Raw genomic sequence first — 24866 nt, forward strand, 5'->3', positions numbered from 1 at the left:
AGAGCAGAGTAATGAAGCCAATTCATAGATGGGGATTATTAGGAGGCCCAGGATTTTTAATGACCAAAGAGAGTCAGGACCTCGGTTTTACATCTCATCCGAAGGACAGCACCTTTAATTTAGAGTATAGTGTCCCCATCACTATACTGGGGCATTAGGACCCACATGGACCACAGGGTGAGTACCCCCTGCTGGCCCCACTAACACCTCTTCCAGCAGCAACCTTAGTTTTTCCCATCCAGGTCTCCCATCCAGGTACTGACCAGGCTCACACCTGCTGAGCTTTAGTGGGCTGCCAGCTGTGAGTTGCAGGGTGATTTGGCTGCTGGTAATAAAAAGGCGGATGTTTGCTTTTCTACTTCTATTTTGCTGGAAAATTTATAAATTATCTATGTACTTTGGTGCTTTTCCACACTGAAAGGCGAGATGAATATTCCTTTGAAAAAAAAATATTCCTTTGCCGATGTATCTAGTTACAAAACATGGTTCTGAAAAACTTTGGTTGTCTAGTGTTTTGTGATAAGTAGTCAGCGTTGTTGTGTTTTGATTTTGCTGGTAAAAATACAGTATATATTATTCACCTGTTGTGCAGTTTATGTCTAAAGAGCTGTTGTCATAATGCAGATTATTTCATCATGTGCATTTAAAGCATTGGGGTTAACACTGCTACTACTACAAAAAGTACCATGGGGTCTTTCTAACCAAGTAATCGGTCCTGACCAACTCCTGCCTTATTTAACTTCTGAGATCTAACGAGATCAGTCTGCAACGTAAAAATACTGGAATAAAGGTGCACTAAAACTAAGTTCTTAAGTAAAAATCCCCAAATAAATTTAAGAAGACTTAAGTCTGTTAAGGCTGTTACTTTCCACCACTGCTATAAAATATTTGTTACTAGTGGCTTTGTTTAGTAGTTTGCATCTACCTCTGTTACGGTGCTCTTTATGTCTATTGTCGCAGATTTAAAGTGGAAAAAAATAAATCTGCTAGATTTATAGATCCCAAACAGCAGAAGAATGCTCAGTCTTTGTTAGAGGTCAAAATCTATACAGTATATCTAACGATTTAATAGCTGAAAAAATGTAAACAATAAAAAAGGGTTACCATTCAAATTAGTTGTTATCATGAGATTTATTACAATGTTATTGATGTAATCCATTCAATTAAGTAAATTACACACTGAAAATTAATTATAAAGAAAACAATGTATTGAAACTTCACACAAAAAAAGGCACGATGGCCAAAATGTTGTGTTTTTCTTTTACTTTTCAGTGCGGAATTAACTAGTTTCTTCCTTCACAGCTTGCATGCTGATGTAACGCTCCACTGTAACCCAAATGTTATATTCAAGCAAATGGCCTTGTGATGGAAAGTTGACAAACACTGGCAAAACAGTGACAAACTGTTTTAATCTTCAGCTTTAAGTGCTGATCCTGTTATCCTGTTTTACAGTCTTAAGAATATTAAAATTATAGCATATTACTGTACACGATAGCAAGGCCATAAAATACCATTTTTAGGCCATACCATAAAATAGTAGCATCTTTTATGAATTAGAACCACTGGTGTTTATCATCATGCAGATGAAGGTTAGCTACAGTATTTGTTGTCTAATATGCCAGTACAGCAGGGAGTGAAATACTGTGAAGTACAAAATGATATCAATCCATCAGTTATTGGAAAGCTGCTTTTCAAGGTGAAGGTCATGACAGTCAAGATCTACAGTATCCTGGAAGCACAGAGCACAAGTTGGAACTGAGAGCACATGACTACTCTTGCACTGGAGAGGTTTTTAGTCCACTTTAAAGTGAAAGAGACAATTTAGGACAGCCAATCAAAGCTACCCAGCATGCCTTTGGGAGGTGAAAACCCACAGAAATATGGAAAAAACACATAAACTCCACCAGGAGGGAGTTGCATCTGTTAATAAATAGAAGATAGCCACTTCTTCACAGCAAAAATAAAAAGTCATTTTTCTAAAATAAAATGTCTCAACTTTGTTTCTTCCTTTCCCTTAATAGTGGAATCTCTTTCAACAGTTTTTCATTTTGATAGTTTAATTTCACCCTCGCGCTTTTTGAAGGTTGTCATTAGTGGACACTTAATAAAATCCAGTTTAAATTAAAGGTACTGTACCTAAAACCTGCAACACAAACAGAAGAGCATGGTAATGGGGTTACCTGTTATAGTATTTTACCCACATATGAACAGACACCCTCAGACTATGAAACGAGGATGAATTAATCCTGGAAAAAATACTGAGATCTGCTATAACGTACCAGAGATAACATAAACAGAGTACAACATTTCCGAAGAAGGAAAAAACAGAAAAACGTTCACTGTTATTTCAAGACAGTCGGATTCTGTATTCCTCTAGTGTTCACTAAGAAACATTATCTCTTGAGGTTTTCCATTCATTATTGATAGGGCTGTGGTCAAGAAAAACCAAATATTTTAAGGCACAATCCTCTCGAATGAATATTAAATCCAATGCATATTCTAGGCAGGGGCTAATTACCTCTGAGGGTATGTGTCTAACTAAAGTCCTCCAACTGATTCACAGTGATGATTCATATTAATTTTATAATTACCTTTGTGAGAACAATACTGCCTTTGGGGATTGTATTTGCATACATGGGCTCTACACATTTTATATGTTGTTTAACCACTTGCTATTATTTGTTATTCAGCACACAATGTCTTTTTTGTGCTACATCCCAACCAGAGCTCAAATGTTTTCTCAAAGCTGATGAATAATTATAGCTGCAACAGTCTGCAACTCACAGAGGAAACTTGTTCAGAATGTGCATAAATGAAGCATGACCGCTTGAGAAGATTATTAGGAAATCTGAAAAATGCAGTGTTATACATGTTTTTGATCAAAATGTCATTCATCTCTGATGTTACATCTGATGTAGCTATAACATCAGAATATGAACAAACAAATATATTTTCCTACAGTATGTGCTGTTTCCCTGTGATCACACATGATAGTTTGTAATGCAGTGGTTTAACAGTTTGATACTCCTTCTGTTTCAAGTTTCTAAGAGCAATGCCAGTCAATTTCACAGACCTTCTTGTACAGCATATATTGTATGTAATATCATGCAAATTAACCAGGCCTATCTAAGGATATAAAGGTTTGTTTCGTACTTTTATCACACATTTGCTTTTTACAGTAAAACCAGCTTTGTAATTGCTAACATTTAGCCAAAAAAAACCAAGTGCACATACAGATTGGACCTGAAGTAAATATGATAAGTGCAAAGCTTCAATAAACACTAAGCCCAATTTCCCATAATGCAAAACTGAAAATAGTTAGACGTACAGCACTGAAGAGCAAGACTAGTTAGAACCCGCATTCTGAAAGGTGCACTTGATGCCTGAATGATGTCTGAACATAATTTTTTCCTTACCTGTTCCACAGTTAAAGTCCCCCGTTCTGAGCACACTACAAACCAAGGTAGTTAGGTCAATAGAATCAGGTTGCTCGTCTTTGTCTCATCAGGCTAGTGGCTGGGAAAAATAAAACATTCATTGAGTCCTGGGCTCATATTTCCGAGGCAACCAATAGCGCAGAAATAGCGAGCACCTACAGTTTCGATCAGGTTTCAAGCCTACGGTTATGGTGACCACGAAGTTCCACTTAGGGCAGGTTGTTCAAGGAGGTAACGTTCCTTCATCGGGAAGCCCACTGCAGCCAAGCGTCTGTCAGAAAACACAACTCCAGCCTCTCTGAGCCATTCATGATGAGCTGGACTACTGGAAACAAAGCCCTCACTTAATGAACTGACAGTGGGGCAAACCCAAGTGATGAAGTCAAGAGATTTAAGCAGAAGACAGGGAACTGCAACTCCACGAAAGCAGCACAGGCCCAAAAACACTGTTTATTGATTAGACCTGTGCAGGATCAGACAGAAAAGGTCTGTACTGTATATCAATAAATTAGTTAATGCGTTTGAAAAAGCAATATATCAGTAAATTTATGATTGCTGAATTTGCCTTTTTTTAGAAAGTGTCTTAACAACTATAGAAAGTGCTTGAATGGATTAATAACACCTACAGTGCCTTGTAAATTGTTTTACCCATTGCAATCGTGTCCTATTTTATTAAATTAAAGCTCTCCCTTGTTAAAGCTCTCCTTAACCAAATACCTTCCTTATGCACTTCCTTATGCTTGGTTGTACAACACAGTTGTGTTCTTCTATCATATTTTTACTTGCCCAGACATTTGTGGGGCGGTGTAGCACAGCGTAAGTTTCTACTCATAAAGTTCCAGCTCCAGCTGTGTGCATGGGGACTAGCATTGCTGGGAGTAATCCCTGTAATGAACCGGCCTCCTGTCAACCTAACAATTATCACACTATATAAAACCTACCTGTTCTTGCAAACAATTTAGAATGTGCTGTTGCAATTCGATTAGACCACCCTTCCCATCATCACACAGCACAGAAACTGCCCTTATTAAAGTTACTAAAGAACTTCTTATGGCAGCTGATTCTGGCTCTGTATCCTAATTCTAAGACCTGTTTGCTGCTTTTGACACTCTAACACTGTGTCTCTCTTAGATGTTTCGGTTCTGAAGTTATTTTCGTTTAGTCTGGTGTTCCTCAAAGCTCAAAACGCTGCCCCCTGCCATTCAGCAGTTACTGTACATGGTCCCACTTGGTCAGTTATTAAAATCGGATAGAATGAATCATCATCTCTATACTGCTGATACTCAAATCTACATCCATACTAAACCTGACTCTGAAGTAGCTATCTCTGCACTCTCTTATTGCATCTCTGACATAGAAATGGATGAAACAAAATTTCCTTCATATAAACTGTGATAAAATTGAAGTCTTGCTTCTGGGAACCTTCCATCAGCTATGTAAAGCCAATGCAGTAACCCTGTCTGTGGATGGCACTGTACATGAATTTCAATCTAGACTGGGGGTGATATTTTATCCAAGCTAAATGTTGTCATGGATGTCGGGAGGCATGCCTTGGAATGGCCAGGAGACCCTATGCATAGCGGCAAAACAGGGGTTAGCCCGGGCTCAGGGGCTCAGACGATGTCGGGTAGAAACCTATGCCCTCAGGCTGCGGAGGAGACGACCTGGTGCTAGGCGGGTCTCAGGACATCCAAACCCTCAATGCTGAGCGAGGAGGAAAGGGTGACCCGGAAATATATAGTCCCAGACAAAGACACACCGGAAGGACAAGCAACGCACAGGGAAACTAGGGACAGGACAGAGTAGGAGCGCCCTCTAGCTGTAGAGTGCGTGACAAATGTTTGACCCACATATCCAAAATACTGTTAAAAACATCATTCTTCCATCTCAGAAATGTCTCTATGTTGCCTAATCCTTTCAACTTGAACTTGAACACCTATGTTGCCTCTGACTGTAGCTGAAAGGCAGATCAACACATTCATCTTTTGCAAAATTGATCATTGCCCTGCTCTTCTCGCTGAGGTATGTAAATCCACACAGAACAAACTTCAGTATGTCCAGAGTCCTGACCAGGTTGTGTGCAAATGATCACATTACTCCTGTTCTGGAGTCCTCGCATGGGTTCTTATCCGGTTTTGAGTCAACTTCAAAATCCTCACGATCACCTGCAAGTTTCTACATGGCTTGGCACCTATTTTACCTGTTATGTTCCTTCTTCCCAACTTGCAACCTTAGTTCATCGGACTCTGGTCTGCTGTTTGTCCTCTGAGCTTTATTATTATTATTGACCACCACTCAATTGCATTTCTTATGTTCTTACATTCTATGATCTTCACACTAGTCACAAATAGTTTCTTAAATGTTGAAAATCAAACCCCACTTACTTTTTTGGTGTCAAAATTCCATATTTGTAACAGCTCTGGTATCGTGCATGTAAGGTATCAAGCGCACCAGACAAATGAAAATGTTTTTCAGTGCACCACTATACAAGATTTAAAAAAAAATGGATGTTTTAGCTGAATAGAGAAGTTGATGTCTGTTTCCTAGAAAAAAATGTGAAGCATCAGAGTCTACACAATTACAACACAAAGGATTATGAAATGGAATTGTTTTCTTTGTGTTACATATAGACCAAATTAATGTTACTACTTTGTACTCCTTCAACTTTGTATACTACTTTAGCACTGACATAGTTGTACATTGCGTTTTGGTTACAAATACAGTGCAATCATATCATGCAGCACAGTTTAAATATTTTAACTACCGTTAGTGCTTTTTTTAAGTAAACATAACGAATGTCAAATTAATTAAGATCAAAGGCAAATTGCAAGAAAGCAGAGTTTTTAGTTTCACGCACGAATGATGTTGAGTGAATATAATTGTAGAAAATATCAACCTGTTTTACATTAAGAGGAGATTTTGTTGTACATGTTCAGCATTTATTTATTAAAGCAGTCCATATTTTTTATACTTTTTTTACAAGATTGCATCCATGTTGCACATGAAATCAAATATAAAAATTCACAGCAGTGAAATACATTATGTTATTTGCGGCACAGAAAAGCGGAGGGGAAACAAATAAGCCGTTTTTCACCTTTAGAGAAACAGCGCCACCTAGCAGTATGATATGTACTTGTTCTTACTGTTTTAGGAACAAGTAATAGGTTTATTCCATGCTCCAGGGCCGAAACGTTGTGTTCCCTTACTGTTTTAGTATTGGGTAACAATTCAATAAATGAAGTTCCTATAAATAAATTAAGCGTAGAGGGAACCCATACTTAATATATTTAGAAAATATTTGGAGACTGTCGATTAATGTGATAAAGTGACCAATAAATCTTATTCAAAAACCCAAAGAAAAAAGTGCTTGCTGAGAAAGTGTGACTGGATTTACTGTATCTCATTAAATGAATATCTTACAGTGACAGGTAAATGAACTGAGTATCTTTGTATTTGAAAAAAAAAACATTTCCAGGACACTTAGATTCAAGTATTCCAAACTGTCAAAGAAACTGACATAGTAAAACAGCTGTGAAACCAGAGGACAAGAATCCCAGTACTCTGGCTTCCTTATTCAAACTGCTGGATAAAGTCCTCAGAGCAATTAGCTGTTCGCAATCAAACAAGGGCCCAATGAATCAGAATAAGCTACTGATTTACAGGTTATATGTTTAAAATTTAAATACTCCACTCCCTTGTTAGCAGCTACTAACAAACTGCTCGTATTTGTCAGAAAATTTAAAATAGTGTGCCTTTCATTTTATTTGTTTCTGTTCAGTCCACATTATCTCCCTGACCATATTTTTTCTTGCTTAAAACATCTGTTTTAATTTCTGTCTGTCAAGCTCATTCCATGACAACTTGGTGAAGTTACAGTCAGGGGATTGGAGAGGCAAACTATATTTATAACTATATTTACTGTATGTATTTAATATGTACTGTATAGATAATTTTCCACCAACTCTTTGGGGTATTGTCATGCTCAAAAACCAAACCATTGACACACAAGGTACTCCCAAGAGTACATTCCAGGGCTTTGAAGAGCAGAATGATATAATTCTATACCAAGCATATCTACTACTGTATTTGTCCATCCCCTATTGGGTTAGGGCTCAAACAACATGTTTAAAATCTCTTTTCTTTTTTTGTTGTTTGTGGCATTACCCCCTGTTGCTGAAAGGTTTTACTGGTTTGTACCAAATTTCTCCACTAATTTCTTGGTCAGTAGTTTCTCTCTTTCTGGTGTGGCTACGCTTGTTAATACACTTGTTAATCCGCATTCCCATACATGAAATACTGACTTCGCTTGAATTTTCCCTCCCATATCACCCTTCGTCTTCAAATGTAAATACATTGTCATCATGTTTAATCCCATTCCTTTGAGAAAATATACTGTAATTAACTCACCTTTATCAAAATGATCTGACTGCTATTGATTACCAGGCCCATCAGTGTCTAATCCTGACCCGTAATTTCATATCTTTGTGGCCTCAGTTATTTCTGTGAGTTTATAATTCTGCTGTTCATTATAACTATAGCTTTTTGATATATACTGTATATAGTGTTGTATAATTCTTTATCTTATGGACTCCTTTATCTTCACCTGTAGTGTAAACATATTTCAGATAAGAAAAGGCATTTAATTCATGTTCAAAATTACATTGAAAATATTATTTAAATAATAAATAAGTCCATTTCGGAGCCACATCCCAGATGGGTGTCATTTTTGGTTGGTTAAGATCATTTAATGGCATTTGAAGTTCTAACCAGGGTTTCTACTATAAGTGGATTTTAATTTATAGATCCAAATTAATTACAATTTCAGAGATAGCTATAATATATAATGAATTAGCAGGTATATTTACAATATGTGCATCCTCAAAACTATATATATATATGCTGTCTTTAGGGAGGGCTCAACACATGTATAGCCAATTTGTTATGTTGTTTCTCAGTATCGGGAGAATATTGGCTGTACATTTTCTAAAATGGTCTTGACATGTTGCCCTTTATTCACCTTCAAAAGACTCAACAATATTTATGGGCCTCAAATCCTATAGACCCTTCACATATCCTGCAGGTCTACTTATGAAATACTAAAGGACAGGTCATACTGGAAAGAGATTAATTCAAATACCAGCATGAAAAACGCTGTCTGGCCAGGTTTTGAGGTGTTTTCTTCCAGTTGCTCATTGTGACCAAGTCGAAAGTCAATGTTTCACGTCATACCTCAATTTGGCCACAAGATGGAACCAAAAACAAATATATTCTATTATTTTTAAACCATTTACCCATAGTTTCCTCTTGCCAAACAATGCAACCCCGGAATAAAAACGTGTCAATAAAGATTTAAATTTGGCTCCATTCAGTAAGTTAGCACACAGAGTGTGTTCTACAACACAGCTGGGTTGAAGGAGAAGATACAGGTTAGGTTTTGGATTAGGCTTGAGGTAAGAGGTTGAGGTAAGAGTTGGTTTCAGATTCAGAATTGAGGTGGGGTACTGTTGGTGCTAGATTTGGAATAAGAATTAGTTTTAGGGTTAAAGCTACAGTGGGATATCAGAAAAGGGTAAGGTTGAGGCAATGGAAAAGTTTATGGTTACAATTAGGATTAGAGTTTGTAAAGTTGGATAATAGAGTTTTAGTTGGGTTTAGGGTTAAAAATCTCTGTTTCTCTAATCTAAGTAAATTGTTGAAACTACATTTTAGTTTTAGGGTTGTAGGGCAAAGTTTGTTATTTCTGTGTAGCTAAGGCTTGGGATAGTGTTGTGTACAGGTTAAGGCTTACAGTGAAGGTTAACATTAAATTTGATCATAGTGTTAATGTCATTGACGGAGTCAAGGTTAGTGTTTATGCAACAGTGTTCGGTGACTTGAGTTTAGCTACAGTCAGCATCAGTGACAACACAAAAGAGTGAAAAAGCAACACAAGGATTTCTTGTTGCTACATTGAAAGATATCAAATAGATTTTTACATTTCGAAGAAAAGATCAAACATCCATAAAATGAAACCTAGAATGAGACGTCTGGTTCTGTGCTTTGACAAAAGAATAAAGGGAAATCAACATAAAATAAATCATATATTCATTATCATTTAGTTATCAAGATTTAAAATAATCTCTTGACGGGTGTTGTAGGATAAATATAAAATCATCATGTGCTGAAAAAAAAGAGAAATAAGTGATTCAGCAAAGCAATAATAAATGGTTTAACATAAGGCACTGTGCAGGCAACTACTGCAAACACAGGAGCACATTACCTGCTTGCAGCTAACTCCCAGGTGGTGAAGATCAGGCAGGGCTCCTGCCACGTGTGGCAGAAGAATGGTTCAAGCAGCTGGGCAAAATCAAGGGATTATGGCAGAATATTCCAGATATGATCAGATCAGCCCAAAATAAAACTTTTTTTTTTCAGCAAGTAAGCATTACAGCATATTTGGGGGGGAGGGCAGGAGTAGAATTTAAAGGAAGGTTCCCTGGGCTGAGTTTCAGATGTAATGTTCGCATGGGCTTGTTTTTCTTCCTAACGGCATCAGCAGCCTTTTGTCAAGTGCAATGGCTCATGTAATATATCCATTATAATGTGGTGGGGATGGCAGGGGTGGGCAAGTACTGTATATTCCCCAGAGAGCTGTAGGGAATGTCCTGCCACCCTCAGTCACCTGACCAGCTGCACTATATTTATACAAATGCACTCTCATGTGTTAGTGTTACATTATTAATAATTATAGCTAGTGTTACTGCATCCCAGCAAGATAATGCAAAAACTGAAGATTAGCCATCTCAGTCTCGAGAGCAGAATTCTTTTCCGATGTTGTGGATCGACCTCTAGGCTGCTCTAGCCAAGAAGAAAGAGAAGCCCAGTGCTCAACCCAAAAGCTGCAGGAGCAAAAATATATCTGGGAAAATGTTTTAAAAAGCAAGGAAAGACCGGAAGATATAAAGAAAACAAAGAGTGGACACAAAAAATTGTTAAGCGAGGGTGCCCAAACACATTTGTCAAATAATTTGTTTTTCCATGTTGCTGGCATGGTATCCAGGTTTTATTGTCTGCTGTCAAGCGTCAAGAGACCCATGTCTCTGAAAAGCACAACTGCTGATCTAAAACTAATTGAATGCTAATTAATGAACTTCTCCCACACAAAACTCAAATGATCCTCTAAATGAAAGAATTCCGGTTTCCCCCGCCCTCTGTGTCCCTGGTGATTTCAAAGCAAGATTTTCAATTACAATTTACTTGTTCCGGTTTATTGTGTCTCCCCGGACTGGAAAGGGCGTGTAATTATGCTTAAGAGAATTAATTCAATGCATCTCCTGGGGTACAGGTAGGTGTGTTGTATACGTGATGCTTGGGAACGAGCTTCCTGCCTGGGGCTTCAGGATATGTCCAGGGACTGGCATGTACTGTACATGTACATCTGAAATAACTACTTGAGAGGGCTTCCCTTCCTAAATCGTCTCACAGGAACATATGAGCTTTTGCAACTAGAAAAGAGAAAGAAAAGTGTGCAATACTCCTCTGAACATTCTCGCCGATAATGTTAGAATAATTAATGTTACAATACAATTCATGTGAATGCTGCAATACGGTGTTACAATAAGCTTATTTTAGAAAAAATATTACATGAAGGTGTTTCAGTTACAAAAGCTCTCAGTTTCATCCCGAATGTGATATAAATTCAGCAAATTCTGAAGACAGAGCTGGTATTCGATATGAGTAAAGAGATATTTAGCATATTGTTACAAGTGGAGGGGTAACAAAATGAAGAATAAGCAGGAATTGACTGACGGCTTAGTCAACAAGCAAAATAATCATAACCCCCAGCTATGGATCTCTCTTTTTTTCACTTGAGTGGTTGGTATAATCAGAGGCACATGAATCCGTTGTTGTTTGGCACAGCAAAAAGAGTAATAATCCCGGCACACTTGGTTAAACAAACACCTGTATTTATTAACAAATCCAAGTTCCCTAGAAATACAGAATAGCAAGCTCTCTTTAGCAAGGATCAAATACATAGCTCCAGTAAGGTTTTTTTTTTGGAAGATCATGAAGTAGGGACTCTAGCCTGACACAAGCTTCAAATTCCTTCTTCTGCTGTCTCCTCTCTCTCTTGTGATCTGACCTTCTTTTTCTCCTCTTTCCTTCCCCTTTCTCTGTCTTAATCTGAGTTTATATGGTGTCTTTCTGGACAGTTGATCGACACTTAATCATTTACATAGGACCTAATTAACTACCGTAAAGCTCTGCACCAGCAGCCATATCATCCTACAACTCACTACTGTCAGCCCACTGTAGCTCAGCAGGTGTGAGCCTGGTCAGTATCTGAATGGGAGACCTCTGGGGAAAAACTAAGGTTGCTGCTGAAAGAGGTGTTAGTGGGGCCATCACTCTGCTCTCCTCCCCACTGAGAGCTGGTGTGTGGTGAGTGTACCGGTGCACTATGGCTGCTGTCGCATCAACCAAGTGGGACTGCACATTGGTGGTGGAGTCCCCATTACCTGTAAAGCGCTTTGGGGAGGAGAACAGAGTGATGAAGCCAGTTCATAGATGGGGATTATAAGGAGGCCATGATTAGTAAAGGCCAATGGGAAATTTGTCCAGAACACCGAGGTTACACCCCTAGTCTTTTCGAGAAACACTCTGGGATTTTTAATGACCACAGAGAGTCAGGTTGCAATAGTAGTAGTAGTAGTAGTAGTAGTAGCAGTGGTAACAGCAACAATAGTAGTAGTAATATTAGTGTTCAAATTTATCATCTTTGTGCTAATTTCAGGCCAATGTTTTTGCACTTGCTCAGGGATTCATGAATATAGCGCACAGTGTAATATCAAGAATCCTGCTGTCCCTTCGCTTGCCTTTGTGAATGGTTTGCACTACCTTTTAATTGCTTTGTTTACCCGTTTACCACAGAATCCGTGAGCAGGGCTGTGCTGTTGCATGCTGAAGACCTCACCCTGGCTCCTAGCTCTTCTGTGAATCCCAGGCTTGTTTTTCCATGGATGTTGAGCAGCAGCCAGGGACTTTATTAAACACTCTGTTGACATTATTGCAAGAAACATAAGCATTACTTTCTTGGTCACCCAACATGTTCCTGCACTGGCATAAAGTAAATAGCTTTAGGTGGAGTCTTTGATAGTGCAGATTTCAGGAACAGATTGTGATCACTTTTCCGTGTCCCTGAGGTTACCGCGTGACAGTAAATGAAAGCTTAAGAGTTTCAACACTGTAAGAGTATCATTATTTCTGAGGTTGACGTAATTGGTCACTAAACAAAATCCATCAACAGCAAAATAAAAACGGTGTTAAAAAGACATGAGTATTGTAGAAAAGATGTGATCTTTGAACACTTTGGAAATAGTTATAATTCTTTAAATGTTTTACATTATTTCATTTTTTCTGAAGTTTGGGATAGAACAGTTATGTAACTATATGATCACTAGCACACGGACTAAGACCTCTCTAAAATAATGTATAAAGATGCTTTTGAAGAAAACATTTCATATAAAATAAATGAGACATTTAAACAGTGCGGCTTTGTGGGAAATTAATGCCACAACTATGAAAAGATTTTTTAAAATTAATATCGTACCAATTCAGTTAAATAAACCTTCATGATAAATGAATGGTTTAAATGGATCCCACTAAAATGTGACTACTATATAAAATGAGTTCAAATAAAAGACTCACACCTCTACAGTGAAAGACATCAAATTATGCATAAAGGACTGTTATTAATGTATCCTATTTAGAGACAAGATTTTCTGTAAAATACAAACACGTTAGAGGGGAAATGTATAGTTTAACCAGAAAATATTAATTTTATGTGGTTATTTCAAAAGTTTAAAGTGCAGATGTTGGTGTTGAGTCTTCATTTTGAGAAGAAAATGCAAGGGTCTGCGTTTATTGTTCTCCTCTCTGAAAGGTAAAAAATGCAGTTTGGACTAAAATATCCTTTGGGATCTCACAACCATGTGTACCGTTAGAAACCTGCAATACATACACAGTAAGAAGAAATCTCTTTAAAATGTCACACCCTTGGCAAACATTTCAAGCATGTGACTGCCAGCTGTTGCTGTATATTTGAGCTACTGTTATCAGAGACAATCAAGCTTGAAGGCTTGTGTAAGTATATTTGAAGAAAATGTGTTTTTATTATATTTAATAGGAAAAACTGAATTAACAGGAAATGCCATGTGCTTTGTTCTTCCGCTATTAGTGTCAATCAAAGTATTTTAAAGTTTAGCTTTTCTTTCTGTATTCTAGACTGATAATGTTGAAAAAAAAACTTTGCTGCACCCCGTTCTCATCTCTTTTCAATTTTTTTTTTTCCGGCCAGATGTGATTTTCTACATGGGACAATCTTTAAATGCACATTGAAACTATGCAATAGAATGTCATTTTAACTGTTGCAAGAGTCAAGGTAGGTGTGAAAGTCTTTGCTTTTCTAGGAATGATGGTGAAAACTCGTGTATGTCGTATTGAAAGAGCCTTCTAGCACGTGAAGTATGGTAAACCTTCAGACCAGCTTTGAGAGCTGCAAGCTCAGACCTTCCAATCTCTTCAACAGTTCGCGCTGCGAACATTGTCTTATTTGAAAACAAGATTAGACTAAGCCGGATCCACCCAGTCTATGTACTGTACACTCAGGTGTGTTTGTAGTCATCTGCCTTGACATATGCTATCAAATCTGCAGTTAAAACAAAGAAAAAACAAATTGTCAACATAAACAGAATTTCATTGCCAAAATGCAAACATGTTAGAAACAATACAATATACCTTTGCTTCAAAAAACAGCATTCGTGAATGTCTCTAATTTTGATTAGACTCTTGGAAGGAATATATTCATGGAAAGATTCTCCATTGGCCTCACAAAACATTTCTCCTTCATCGAAGGCTGGCGTGACCAAGGATGACTCTTTTACTTTTTCCTGAGTGTTTTCTAGTAGCAAGAAAGTAATAAAAAAGCTTTAATTTATTGTTTTTAGCATTCACGTCATGTCCTGAAACACAAATTAAGTGTCTAATGAATAATATCTAGTCGCAGAATTCATCACACATCCAACGGTGTTTTGCATAGTCAGCAGGAGCAGCAGGGAAGAATACCCTTACTGAGCCTTGTTGAGATCAAGTAACAATAATTTACCTGGGTGGTGACAGAGAGCTGTGACATAGGACAAGCCAGTGTCCCATGCAAAGATGAAAGAAGACCTGAAATATTCCGGTCAGGCAGAGGAGATGGAGGTATTGTGGAAAAAAAGAGGCCGTGTGTGCAGTCTTCTCCCATCTGTTAAGGAGAAGTGAAGGAAAATCTTCTTTCAGTCTTTCTACAGTTTGCCTTTATAGACCTAATGAAGTCACATAATCAAAACAGACATCTGTCTGCTCTCCAGTCAAACACTACATTGTCCACGGAAAAAAGGACATTTCATCTGGGTGGACACTGCTAGCCCCCAGATTGGATCTTCAGCAACTATAATACTGTAGCAAACCGGCTGTTTCCTTCACTGGGCTAGGCAAAACATAAAAATCCTTTTTTGTTTATCCTTAACAACATTTATTTAGCAATTTTATGGCACTTAATTGGGAATAAAAAGGTCTGTGTGCTGTATACATCCCAAAGTTGTTTTTTTTCTGACGAATCACATTACTTTCTATAAGGCAAAATCAATATATAATTTTCATAATGTGGAGTTGCACACGGCTAATTTTTAAAATACAAAACATTTCAGTGTTACAAAAAGTATTGCAGATAAAGTGTCACATAAATCATACTCGAAATGTGGTCTGGACAGGTGCCCCAACTTGATTGAAAACTGAGTCTTTATCAGTTACGACCAGAAAACCCTTATTGTTGGCAGGAAGTGTAACAAGTTACTTCACAAACCTTTTGGGTCTTGAAACCTTGGCATACATTTGTATTTAGATCAAGAGATAAAGAGCCTGGCCTTCTGAGCAGACTGGTAAATTTGGCAGCATTGCCTGGAAAAGACTAGCGCGGCGTCTCATCCTGCCCCCTGCTGGCAAGCCAGTTTGCTGTTGTCGCCAAGTTTCTCCCCAACAACACTACAGGATTCAAACTCAAAAAAGAAAAAAGGTTCACGCCAGATCGGATGACTTTTTTAATTAACTTGATTGAACCTCAAACCAGTGTCAGAGAGCAATTCATACCGTCGATCTGACTCGATAATCTTCACAGACTCCGGTGTAACATAAAGCATTTCAAATAAAGAAACGGTTCATCATAGACAAAGGGGTCATACTTAAATATTAAAGTTTACAACAAGTAAATGTAAAAAAGAGCAGCCATGACCATCACAAGCATGATGGATGGATCATTTAGGAACAGCTTGTGCCAATTAGGAAGCAGGTGTTTTTTCTGTTATAGACTAACAATTAGCAATCAGCATACAGATATAGTGTGCTAAACAGGACTGTTATGAAACACACATAATAACATGCATCAACCTGTGTCTTCACATTACTCACAGACTGCACGTCCTGTAATGTTTTGGCAAACCCAAGTTTCAAAGATCACTTCAGCACAAGAAGCAGCGCCCAGGTTTGTTTTTAAACACATTACTAGCGGCACATTGTCAAACAGGCGCCGTGTCAGCAAAAGGTCATATTTTAGGCTGGTTTTACATGCACACGTTATTAACAAGACGATCTCGGGTAAACGCTGATCTGAAAACAAAACATAGAAGTGTTACTTTTTCTTACTGTAGAAATACCCAGCAGCAGAACACCACAGCCTTCTGAACTCTTCTGGTACCTTTGACAATACTAGCCTGTGTTTTGTTTCTGTATTTGTGAGATGATTGAAATGTTATCTCACAAGAACTTTATAATTAGCTCGCAATATGTTTAATTGTTACCTTATAGTGACACAAAGGCAGACCAGTTGTACAACACAGAACAGGTTTGTGCATGTCAGTCCTAGCAAGGGATAAGGCTCTATCCCTATGTAAGAGGAAAGCAGCTCAGCAAATATGGATATTGGGCTGCCGGTAAATAACAATTAAAAATGAAGGGTAACGTTTGAGCCTTCTGTAGCAATTAAAACAGAGCCACCTCTTTTAAATCCAGTTTTAACATTAAATCCCACCCAGCCCAGTACAGTTATCACTACTGGTACCAATGTATTTGACTGGAGTAGCCAGTTCCAAATCTTTAAGCTACACTTCAGGGCAAGCAGAACAGACAGTGCGTTTGAACCCTGCAAGCAAACTGATTATACTGTAAAACTCTTATGACACAGTAGCAATGTAGCTAGATATATCCTAAGAGCATCTGTCTTAACGTTGCTGAATTGCATAGTTCCGTTTCTGAATTGTATTGATTATTCTCTAATTACATCAGCACATAAAGCAAATTACAATATACAGAAATATTGTTAGGAAATATGTGCAGTTTAACAAACTATTTATTGTGCTTATTCAATTAGTAAATAACATATTGGAGGACGGAGGGCTGATATGCATAAAGCATAACTACTGCAATGTACTCGCAATTAGTGAACAAAGCAAAACGTTCATCTTCATATGAGATTTACTACAACTGGAATTCTTCTGTGAGGTTCCCCCACTCAGGGAATAATTCCCGGCTCCTGTTGTCTCGTCATAACCTTTCCACTTGGCAGTGAGAGCAGTTAACACAAAAATCATTGCTCAAGTACGGCGGCATGACTCACACCAGCTCGGTAATCACCAGCCACGCGGCCGACCGGCGCGAGGGCAGACCCCGGCTGCGGTGGAATACCCTACTCGAGGTCCGCGAGCTCGTTCCGACAGCTGCATGAATCACAAAGCCTCGGAATCACCCTTCCGGCGCGGCCAATGGGCGGCGAGGTGACAGAGCCCGGCCGCCGGGGCGCCCAATCACCGAGGGCGTAACAGCAGGGGCCGCCTCGCCATTGGACCGAGCCGATAAGAGCGCTTCGGCGTTCCCCCCCTCCCTCCCTCCCTCCTCGGCGCTTCAACAGCTCCATCTCTGGCAGGTGGTGCCTGTTCTCATGAAGAGTCTGTAACGTTTAGGAAGAACCCGGGGGTAGTAATAGGAAATCACCGTGCCCTGCTTTTCTTTTTTTTTTTAATTCTTTTTTTTTTGTTTCGCTTTTTTAATTTTGTTCGGGGTTTTTTTTTTTCCCTCTCTCTCTTCCGTGTGCGTGTGGTGCCAAATCAATGTGCGGTTGTGCCGATGGAGCTCCAAATGCCGTGTCTCTCCTCTCCTCCCCCTTCAGAGCCAGCTCCTTTCTGTTTTGTGGTGCAGTGAGTGAGCCCGATGTCTTTGAAACGCGGCGTGAGCCCTGTGCCTGCAATGTGAGCGAAGGGGGGAAAAGGGACTGAATAAAGATGTTGATACTTGATCAGCTGCTGCTGCTGCTGCTGCTGCCTCTGTCGCTGCACGTAAACACAGACTGAACAGCCCCGGGTCGTTGTAGCAACAAGCTTTTATTATTTCGTTGGAAGGCTTTTCCTGTTTATTATTATTATTATTTTTTGGTAAGATTGAGAAGTGATTGTGCCTTTTTTTTGGGGGAGGGGGGAGGAGGGGGGCGGCTTTGATTTTGTTTCCTACGGCGGAGCCCTGGTCATGATGAAGCGCGTCTGAAAAAGAGACTTACAAAAAAAAAAAATGAGGAAGCATTTTTTAAAAGACACAAAAAAGACGGAGGCCTCTTCCTTTGTAGGCCCCGATCTGGACTGAAAAGCGGGGGGGGGGGGGGGAAAGAGGGGCGAAGAAACAGCCCGATGAACAAAAAGCCGAGTAAAATGGGACACAAGAAGACACGCGAGGAAAAGAGAAGAAGATATATTTTATTCATGCCCGCTGTCCACGCAAGTCCGATGTCTTTCCGAACAAAAAGTACTTTTTGTCTTTAACATAAAACTGATTATTTCAGGAAAAAAAAAGAGGAAGACCGCCTGTTTATGGGGGCTTCATAACGTTTTTTTAAATTCTTTTTTTTTTTTGGTGTGCCCTTTACTGCGGCTATTTATTTTTTTTTTAATTGTTATTTTTTTAATTTATTTTTTCGCGGTTGTTATCCTTCTGACTCTCTCGACTTCTCTTCGACCCGGAGTTCAATGGAAGTATGTTACCAGCTGCCGGTGTTGCCTCTGGACAGGCCGGTCCCCAAGCACGTTCTCAGCCGGAGAGGAGCCATCAGCTTCAGTTCCAGCTCGTCTCTCTTCGGCGGCCCGGACCCCCGGCAGCTATCGCAGGTAAAAAAAAGAGCAACCGAGCGGCTTCCTAATAACCGGACCCTCATCATCATCATCATCATCAATATTTTTTTATTTAATCGTCCCCCCCTACGAGCCCGGCAGCGCGCCTCTGCCTGCTGCTGAAAATGAAGAAAACATCACCGTCACAGATAGGGACGTCTTCTTCAGCGGACTGTGCGAGGACAGGACGGTGGAGGAGACGCGTTTGGAGGGTTATTTCATACACGTCCTTGAGTTAAAATACAACAAAAGGGGGATATTTCTGCGTGGGGGTAGTGGTGGTGGTGGTGGTGGGGTTATAGTGTGTGTCGTATCTCCACAGGATGTAAACAGACCCCCCCCCCCAGTGCCCGGACAGTGTCAGCTATAGCGGAGACCGTCCTCCGCCTTCATTCCTTCAGTCGGCGAGACCGTGGGAATGGCCACGCACTCGTCCGGCGCCTTCCGCGTGGAAGTGTCGCGCAGTTCGCGGCAGCTTGCTGGCGTGTCCTGAAACGGAGACTAAGACGTTGTTTTCCCCCCCGCGAAGGCGCCCAGCGTGGAAGTCACCTCCCCCCCGCTCCACGACAGTGCTACTGTCCACATCCATGTTCAGGCTGTATTTCGTGGGTGAGGGTCGCGGCTCGTGGAAATTTTTGCCATGAACACAGGCCCAACACCTGAGTAGATTGTAATACGAGTTTTCTGGATGTTAGAAACATGAGCATCGGCAGAATGGTCGTTTCTAATGACGTCTATTTAAATCTCTGCGTATTTTAAGCTGCTCACTTCGTTTCCCTGTTTGTTTTTGTGTTTTCATGTTCAATTTCTCAAGGGAATTCGCTAACGTTAGAAATGCCTGAAAGCTAAAATGGTCAAATGTTGGACAGATGCTGTCATTTTTGATGAGTTCAACGAGGGAGTAAGAAATCCCACTTAACAAGTGGTTTCTAGGAGCAACTCTTGTACCTAACATCTTCAGAGCTCATTGTTTTATTACGCGGAGTGCTGTACGGTTAGTGCTGCTTAAGTCAGTTTACAATATCTTCACATATTCCACAAACACTTCTCTGCACTCTTCTAAAACCGTCTGCTAAAATGGACACAAAAAGTACCTTCTTTCTAACGAGTAACAATCTGTTTTTTTTCCTCATTAACCACGTTATGGCAATGTGACTTTCATTTCCTATAAAAATGTTATTTTTCAAGGCTCTAGTCAGAAAAAAAGAAAGCAGATACTTTTGGTTGTAGCAACATTAGGTATTGTGAATACAAGTTTGTTGCTGTTTTGCTGTGTACCAGTTGCTGAAGCAGATGCTATCTCACTCTGTTTATGCTCAAACCAAAACTGTGTATAGGTGACCGAACTCAATTCTAGGAACTTAAACATTTTTTTCCAGAAGACTTAAGGTTATACCGTAGAAAAGAAGTGAAGTCATAATTTAAAAGATTTTCTAGCACTGGGGCATTGTGAGAGATTTTGTACATTTGTGAAATGTTTAAACTGAAACAGTCTGTAATGTTAGTTTGAAACATGCCTGAAGTATCTAGTATCTAGAAATGTTTCCTCTTGTGTCTAATGGATGAAGCTAAACTAACATCGACAGTGTAACTGAAGAGGTGGCTCGTTGTAACTTGAAGTTCAAATGGTAGATTTTAGTCAGCCTTGGTCATTTTCAACGTATATTGCTTTTGTGTGTAAAGTTTGCTCATTTTTCAGCACAATACATTCTATTCAATAGTAATATTGGGAGAACATTCAACTAGAGCCCATGAGTGAGGCCTTTGCCCACATTGTGCTTTACTAAAGAAGAAGCTTATGGTGTCGGGCTGATGTCAGTCTGAAAATAAATAGTGAGCTTTTTTCACCACTGGAATACCCCCCTAGGTGTGAGTTCCCATTGGTTGCTATCTAAAGAATCAAAGTCCCGTAGCTTACCAGCAAAAAGTTTTTTTTAATACACAATCCATTCAGTTGGGTGTTAAGTTTCACTGAGGGTTTCAGATACACACTGTGCTTTTTGTGAGTAATCACAGCAGCCTGACATCAGATACAGCGCTTTGAGAAGCCACCTTTAAAGGCGCTATATAAAATAGTTTATTATTATTATATTACAGTATGAACTGTTGCGTGCGATTGTATATTGAATGTGATATTTTAGCACTGCTTGTTTTTCAGTCTTACCTTTTCATGTTATATACATGTTGAATTTCGTTATGATGAGCATAGTATGTTTGAATCTCAACCTCTTTGTGACTTTTTGATGTTTTAACTCCAGTGTGCCACTTCAAGCTTAATGGCATTCGTACTGTACGTTTGTTGCTGCATACTAAGTTGAGGAAAGAAGCCGTAGTAAAATAGCCGGAGGTCTTTTGCAGAGAACAATGTGGGCACTGAAATAAATTATTGTAAGGTCAAAATCGTAAGGCTAATGTAAGCTGTGATTTTTAAAGCAAAACCTCATTAGTTTTCAGCATCTTTAACAATACATTTAGAGATCTTTTACGAGCAAAAAGAGAATGACTTGTACCAAAACACATTTGGAGGTATATGTAGTTAGTGAGGTTAAAGAAGTTCACCTTGAGTGCCAGATCTGTCTCGACTAGATTTATGCCTACCAAATCAGGTTCTTGTATTGCATTGATACTAGAGGAATTAAATGGAAAAGCTTGCGCGATGGATTACAGAAGCTTATTTGTTCCTTTTGGGAACAAACCCGGGAATCGTGCTTGATTTATGTGAGCCAGTTGATAAACTATTTCAGGAGATAAAGAAGAATGCTGAGGGTGGAAATGAGAAGGCATAAATTAGTTTTAGTTTGCGAGCTGCACCCAAAAAGTGAGTTTGGTGCAAGTCTTAAATTGAGTGCTGATGCAGAAATGTAGGCCTGCTGGCTGTTTCTTACCCCTGAAAGTGAGCCAAGTCTTCTAGACCTTAACTGGTTTTGTTGTTGCAGTGGAGATTTTAAACTCTGTCCAGATTGTAGAGTCTGTACAAAACAAGGGAGGTAAATGTGGTTCCATAAGAAATTGCTTTGGCCATCTAGTTAATAATGGAAATGGCTGTATTGACTGCTGGGGTCACACACTGTCACACAAGGCTGAGTCTTCAGAACGGGTGCTAAGGCCTGTTCAATCAGAAAATAAAATACAATTTTGTGTCTTAATCGTTCACGCCAGGGTCCAGATGAATTCCAAAAATGTGATGCACCCCTCCCCGAAAAAGTAAAACTTACAAATGATTGTGATTTTCAGTGATTGTATGATCAAAAGGCGATTGTAGAGAAGTGAACTGTGCTATGAAATGAAACCTGCTTTGTGACTTTTATAGGCCCCAGTTCTTGCAAAAGAGCACAAGCCAGTCAGTGGTGAATGGCTGACACGAACCTCAGTGTACAGGGCATCAGGTCATGCGCTGTACTTGATCTACGGCTGACAGTGCAACAGGGTTCTTTCTTGGAGGGGCCAGGGAGATTGTTGCCAACTTGGCTCTGCGTGCTTTGAAACTTTTTCCTAGTAGTGAACAGATTTCAGAGTTTTTTCATGGGTATGGGTATAGGTAACAGTAGCATTTTAAACATTTGTTACTCAGCCCTAGGAGACCCTGCATTGTAGATATGCAACTACATTTACATTTAAAATGTTAGGTTTTGTTTCTCGATTGGATCTGTGCTTGGATCTTGCAAGGTTAAAGATCCCAGATAAAATATATATTTTTAATTAAAATCAACTTTGTCATTTTGTCATCGTGTGTCATTTTAGCGTCTGCCTGTGCCCGTTTGAACCGGTGTGTTAAGATTTGAAAACACAAAGTTGATTGGCAAATTAATCAAATAGAAATGAGACCTCTAGCAAAGTTTCTATTTTGTATGGAAGCATGTGGAATAGATTACATTAAGGAACAACTACATTAAGGAAAAACATGCCCTTGGCAATAAATACCGAGTCTAGTATGTGAGGTTATTTTTACTTTCTCTTAAGGACGACATTGTAACCTGGCCATTTTAAGTACAAACGGAGTCACAAACGTTTTAATATTAGACATTACAGTTGAGTTACTACATCATGTAGTACTGTCAATACTGGTTGTAAACGGTGTTTTCTAGAGCTGGTGACCTGAACCAAAAACCAAATGGACTGAAAATGAATCATCTCTGCTTGGAAGAAAGTGATTTCATTGGCAAACATTATTTTAGCTTTCAGTTTAAAGGGAACTGCAGTGCTATTTTTATATTTTTGGGGCTATAAAGAATCGGCATTGGTGAGGTATTTCAAAATACAATGAAAGTAAAATGCACACAGTAACGTATAAGACCCTCAACGAAATAGATTAACTTTCCACATATGCACAGTGCCATAGTCTGTGATTCAGAATGAAGCAAGAAAACTTCCAGTAAGGTGGAGCGACCCTATCACCTTGTAAACAAGCAGAATTGTGAATACATCTCTTCTAAATATTGTTCTTGACTTCGAGACAGTTTTGCCGATAAATACTACTTGTTAACTCTGCATGCGAATCACAGTGGGACATTTCTGCAGTGAAATGTCTGCTGCACAACCTGTATTCTCTTATACATCGCATTACATTAGTCATTATAGTGACTAGTGAGCAGGAAGGCCACCTTGCATTGCAGTTCACGTGAACTCTTGCTTCCCCTTGTGGCAAGGGCAGTGGTTTGTGACAACACGGTGCCCAAACAGTACTTTGACAAACTTCATTCGTGATTTGTAAAAGTGTGGCGAAAACCGTCCATTAATTTATTTTGTAACGGAGATTTAATAACTGGTCTGAGAAACTGGAACCGCGGCTACCCTTGAAGGTTTTGCCTTTACGGTTAAAAGCTCAGATGTCCCTTGCATCAACTTTCAGTCTTGTTGCAATTCCCTATCTCTGGTCCCATGTCCATTTACTGCCCAAGCAGACCCCTGTCTACTGAGTTCATGACGTAGTTCCTGTGTTTCTGGCCTGGGCGAATGAGTAACGGATAACGGGCTCAGTTAACAGGGGCATCCTGCCCTGACACTGGAGCTGAGACTTGACACCCAGGGAAAGTCTTGGCAAGCCCAATGCAAAAGGACAGTGAATCGGGACTGAACTAAGCTGTGATCCAGTTCAGTGTGAACGCAAATATGTTGGGACCTTTATTTTATAGCTCAAGAATAAATGTAACATATCTGCTTCCTTTTGTTCCCTTTTCCCCCACAGGCCGACTGTTTTCTGAAGGAAAATCCAGCGTGTTTGTTAGCTTCTGTTGCTTTTCCTTAATTACCTACCTGTCGGGGCTTGGCTACTATTGTGGTGGTGATGTGGCAGATCAATGCTAATCACTCCTGCTGCTATGTGTTGCAGAACTTCTATCTCTTGCAAGGCTTGAGTGTAGTATGGGGGATTCATTTCCGAATGTCTGAAAAGTATATTGAAATGCATGCGGTCCTCATGAAGAGTTTGTGCGGCTTGTATTTCTGAAAACGGTCAGTCTCGCCGGTACTTGGAGACGAGAACGTGAATGAATTCTCTGTGCTGTGGCACGAGATGAAAGGTCTGTAGCTGTCACCCTCGCCTCCCCACCCACCCTTAAAATCTGATTGATGACCCTGTGGGTGTGCAGTTTTGGAAATTTATAACCTCTTGCTGGTTTTGCTACTATTGCTCTTGCCACATAGTCCTGCTTGTTTTTTAAGTGAGGATGCTTACAGTGTGAGGTCCAGCGTTTGACAAGCAAGGTTCCCCAGGTCTTTAAAGAAAGATTGTCTGAAGGCTGGGGCTCAGCATATAAATTGCTTTACCTCGTTTGCACGTGAGATGAATCAGTTCTCCTCCAGGGTTATCTGACTGTGTGTTTGCACTGGCTGAGCACCCTCCTTGTGGTCTTCTGTTTATCATTGCTGCTAGGCAGTGCTCTTTGACAGTGTTGCTTCTGTGTTTTTTAGGTTATTACTAGGCCGTTACAAGCAGCTTGTGGTTTGATTGTGAATGGTTAAATAAGGTGCAAAACATTTTGCTTTGTTCTAAATTAACTTATGTTTGCATGCATTTTAAAATGCATAGACCTAGATTGTAAGTTTTGGCAGTCAGAGTTATGGTAGTAGGGAAATTTAATTCACAAAGCGCAAACAAGAATTTTCTGTGTGCTATATCACAATTGCCATTTTTTTTCACTGTCAAGTTTATCTCATTTCAGTGCGGTTGGGATTTGGCTAGTGAATGAGAATTGTTTTTCTC

General features: G+C 39.5%; 1 protein-coding gene and 1 long non-coding RNA gene across 3 annotated transcripts in view; one reads left to right on the forward strand and one right to left on the reverse strand.

Moving 5' to 3' along the window:
* Nucleotides 1-13681: 13681 nt before the first annotated feature.
* On the reverse strand, nucleotides 13682-15895 carry LOC148831789 (uncharacterized). Its single transcript, XR_016091249.1, has 3 exons — nucleotides 15322-15895; nucleotides 14581-14721; nucleotides 13682-14376 (listed from the first exon to the last, which is right to left on the reverse strand). It is a non-coding gene; the product is annotated as an uncharacterized LOC148831789 (long non-coding RNA).
* Nucleotides 15896-18148: 2253 nt separating this feature from the next.
* The window catches only part of pde7a (phosphodiesterase 7A), a 52971-nt gene continuing 46253 nt past the window's right edge, over nucleotides 18149-24866 (forward strand). For both annotated transcript variants that reach the window (XM_088919436.1, XM_088919437.1), the window contains exon 1: nucleotides 18149-18661. In XM_088919436.1, the coding sequence (XP_088775562.1) occupies nucleotides 18524-18661 (138 nt within the window). In that variant the 5' untranslated portion in view covers nucleotides 18149-18523. The remainder of the gene's footprint in view (nucleotides 18662-24866) is intronic.

This window comes from Atractosteus spatula, chromosome 6 (assembly GCF_055471065.1).
Source record: "Atractosteus spatula isolate fAtrSpa1 chromosome 6, fAtrSpa1.hap1, whole genome shotgun sequence".
Taxonomy (NCBI): domain Eukaryota; kingdom Metazoa; phylum Chordata; class Actinopteri; order Semionotiformes; family Lepisosteidae; genus Atractosteus; species Atractosteus spatula.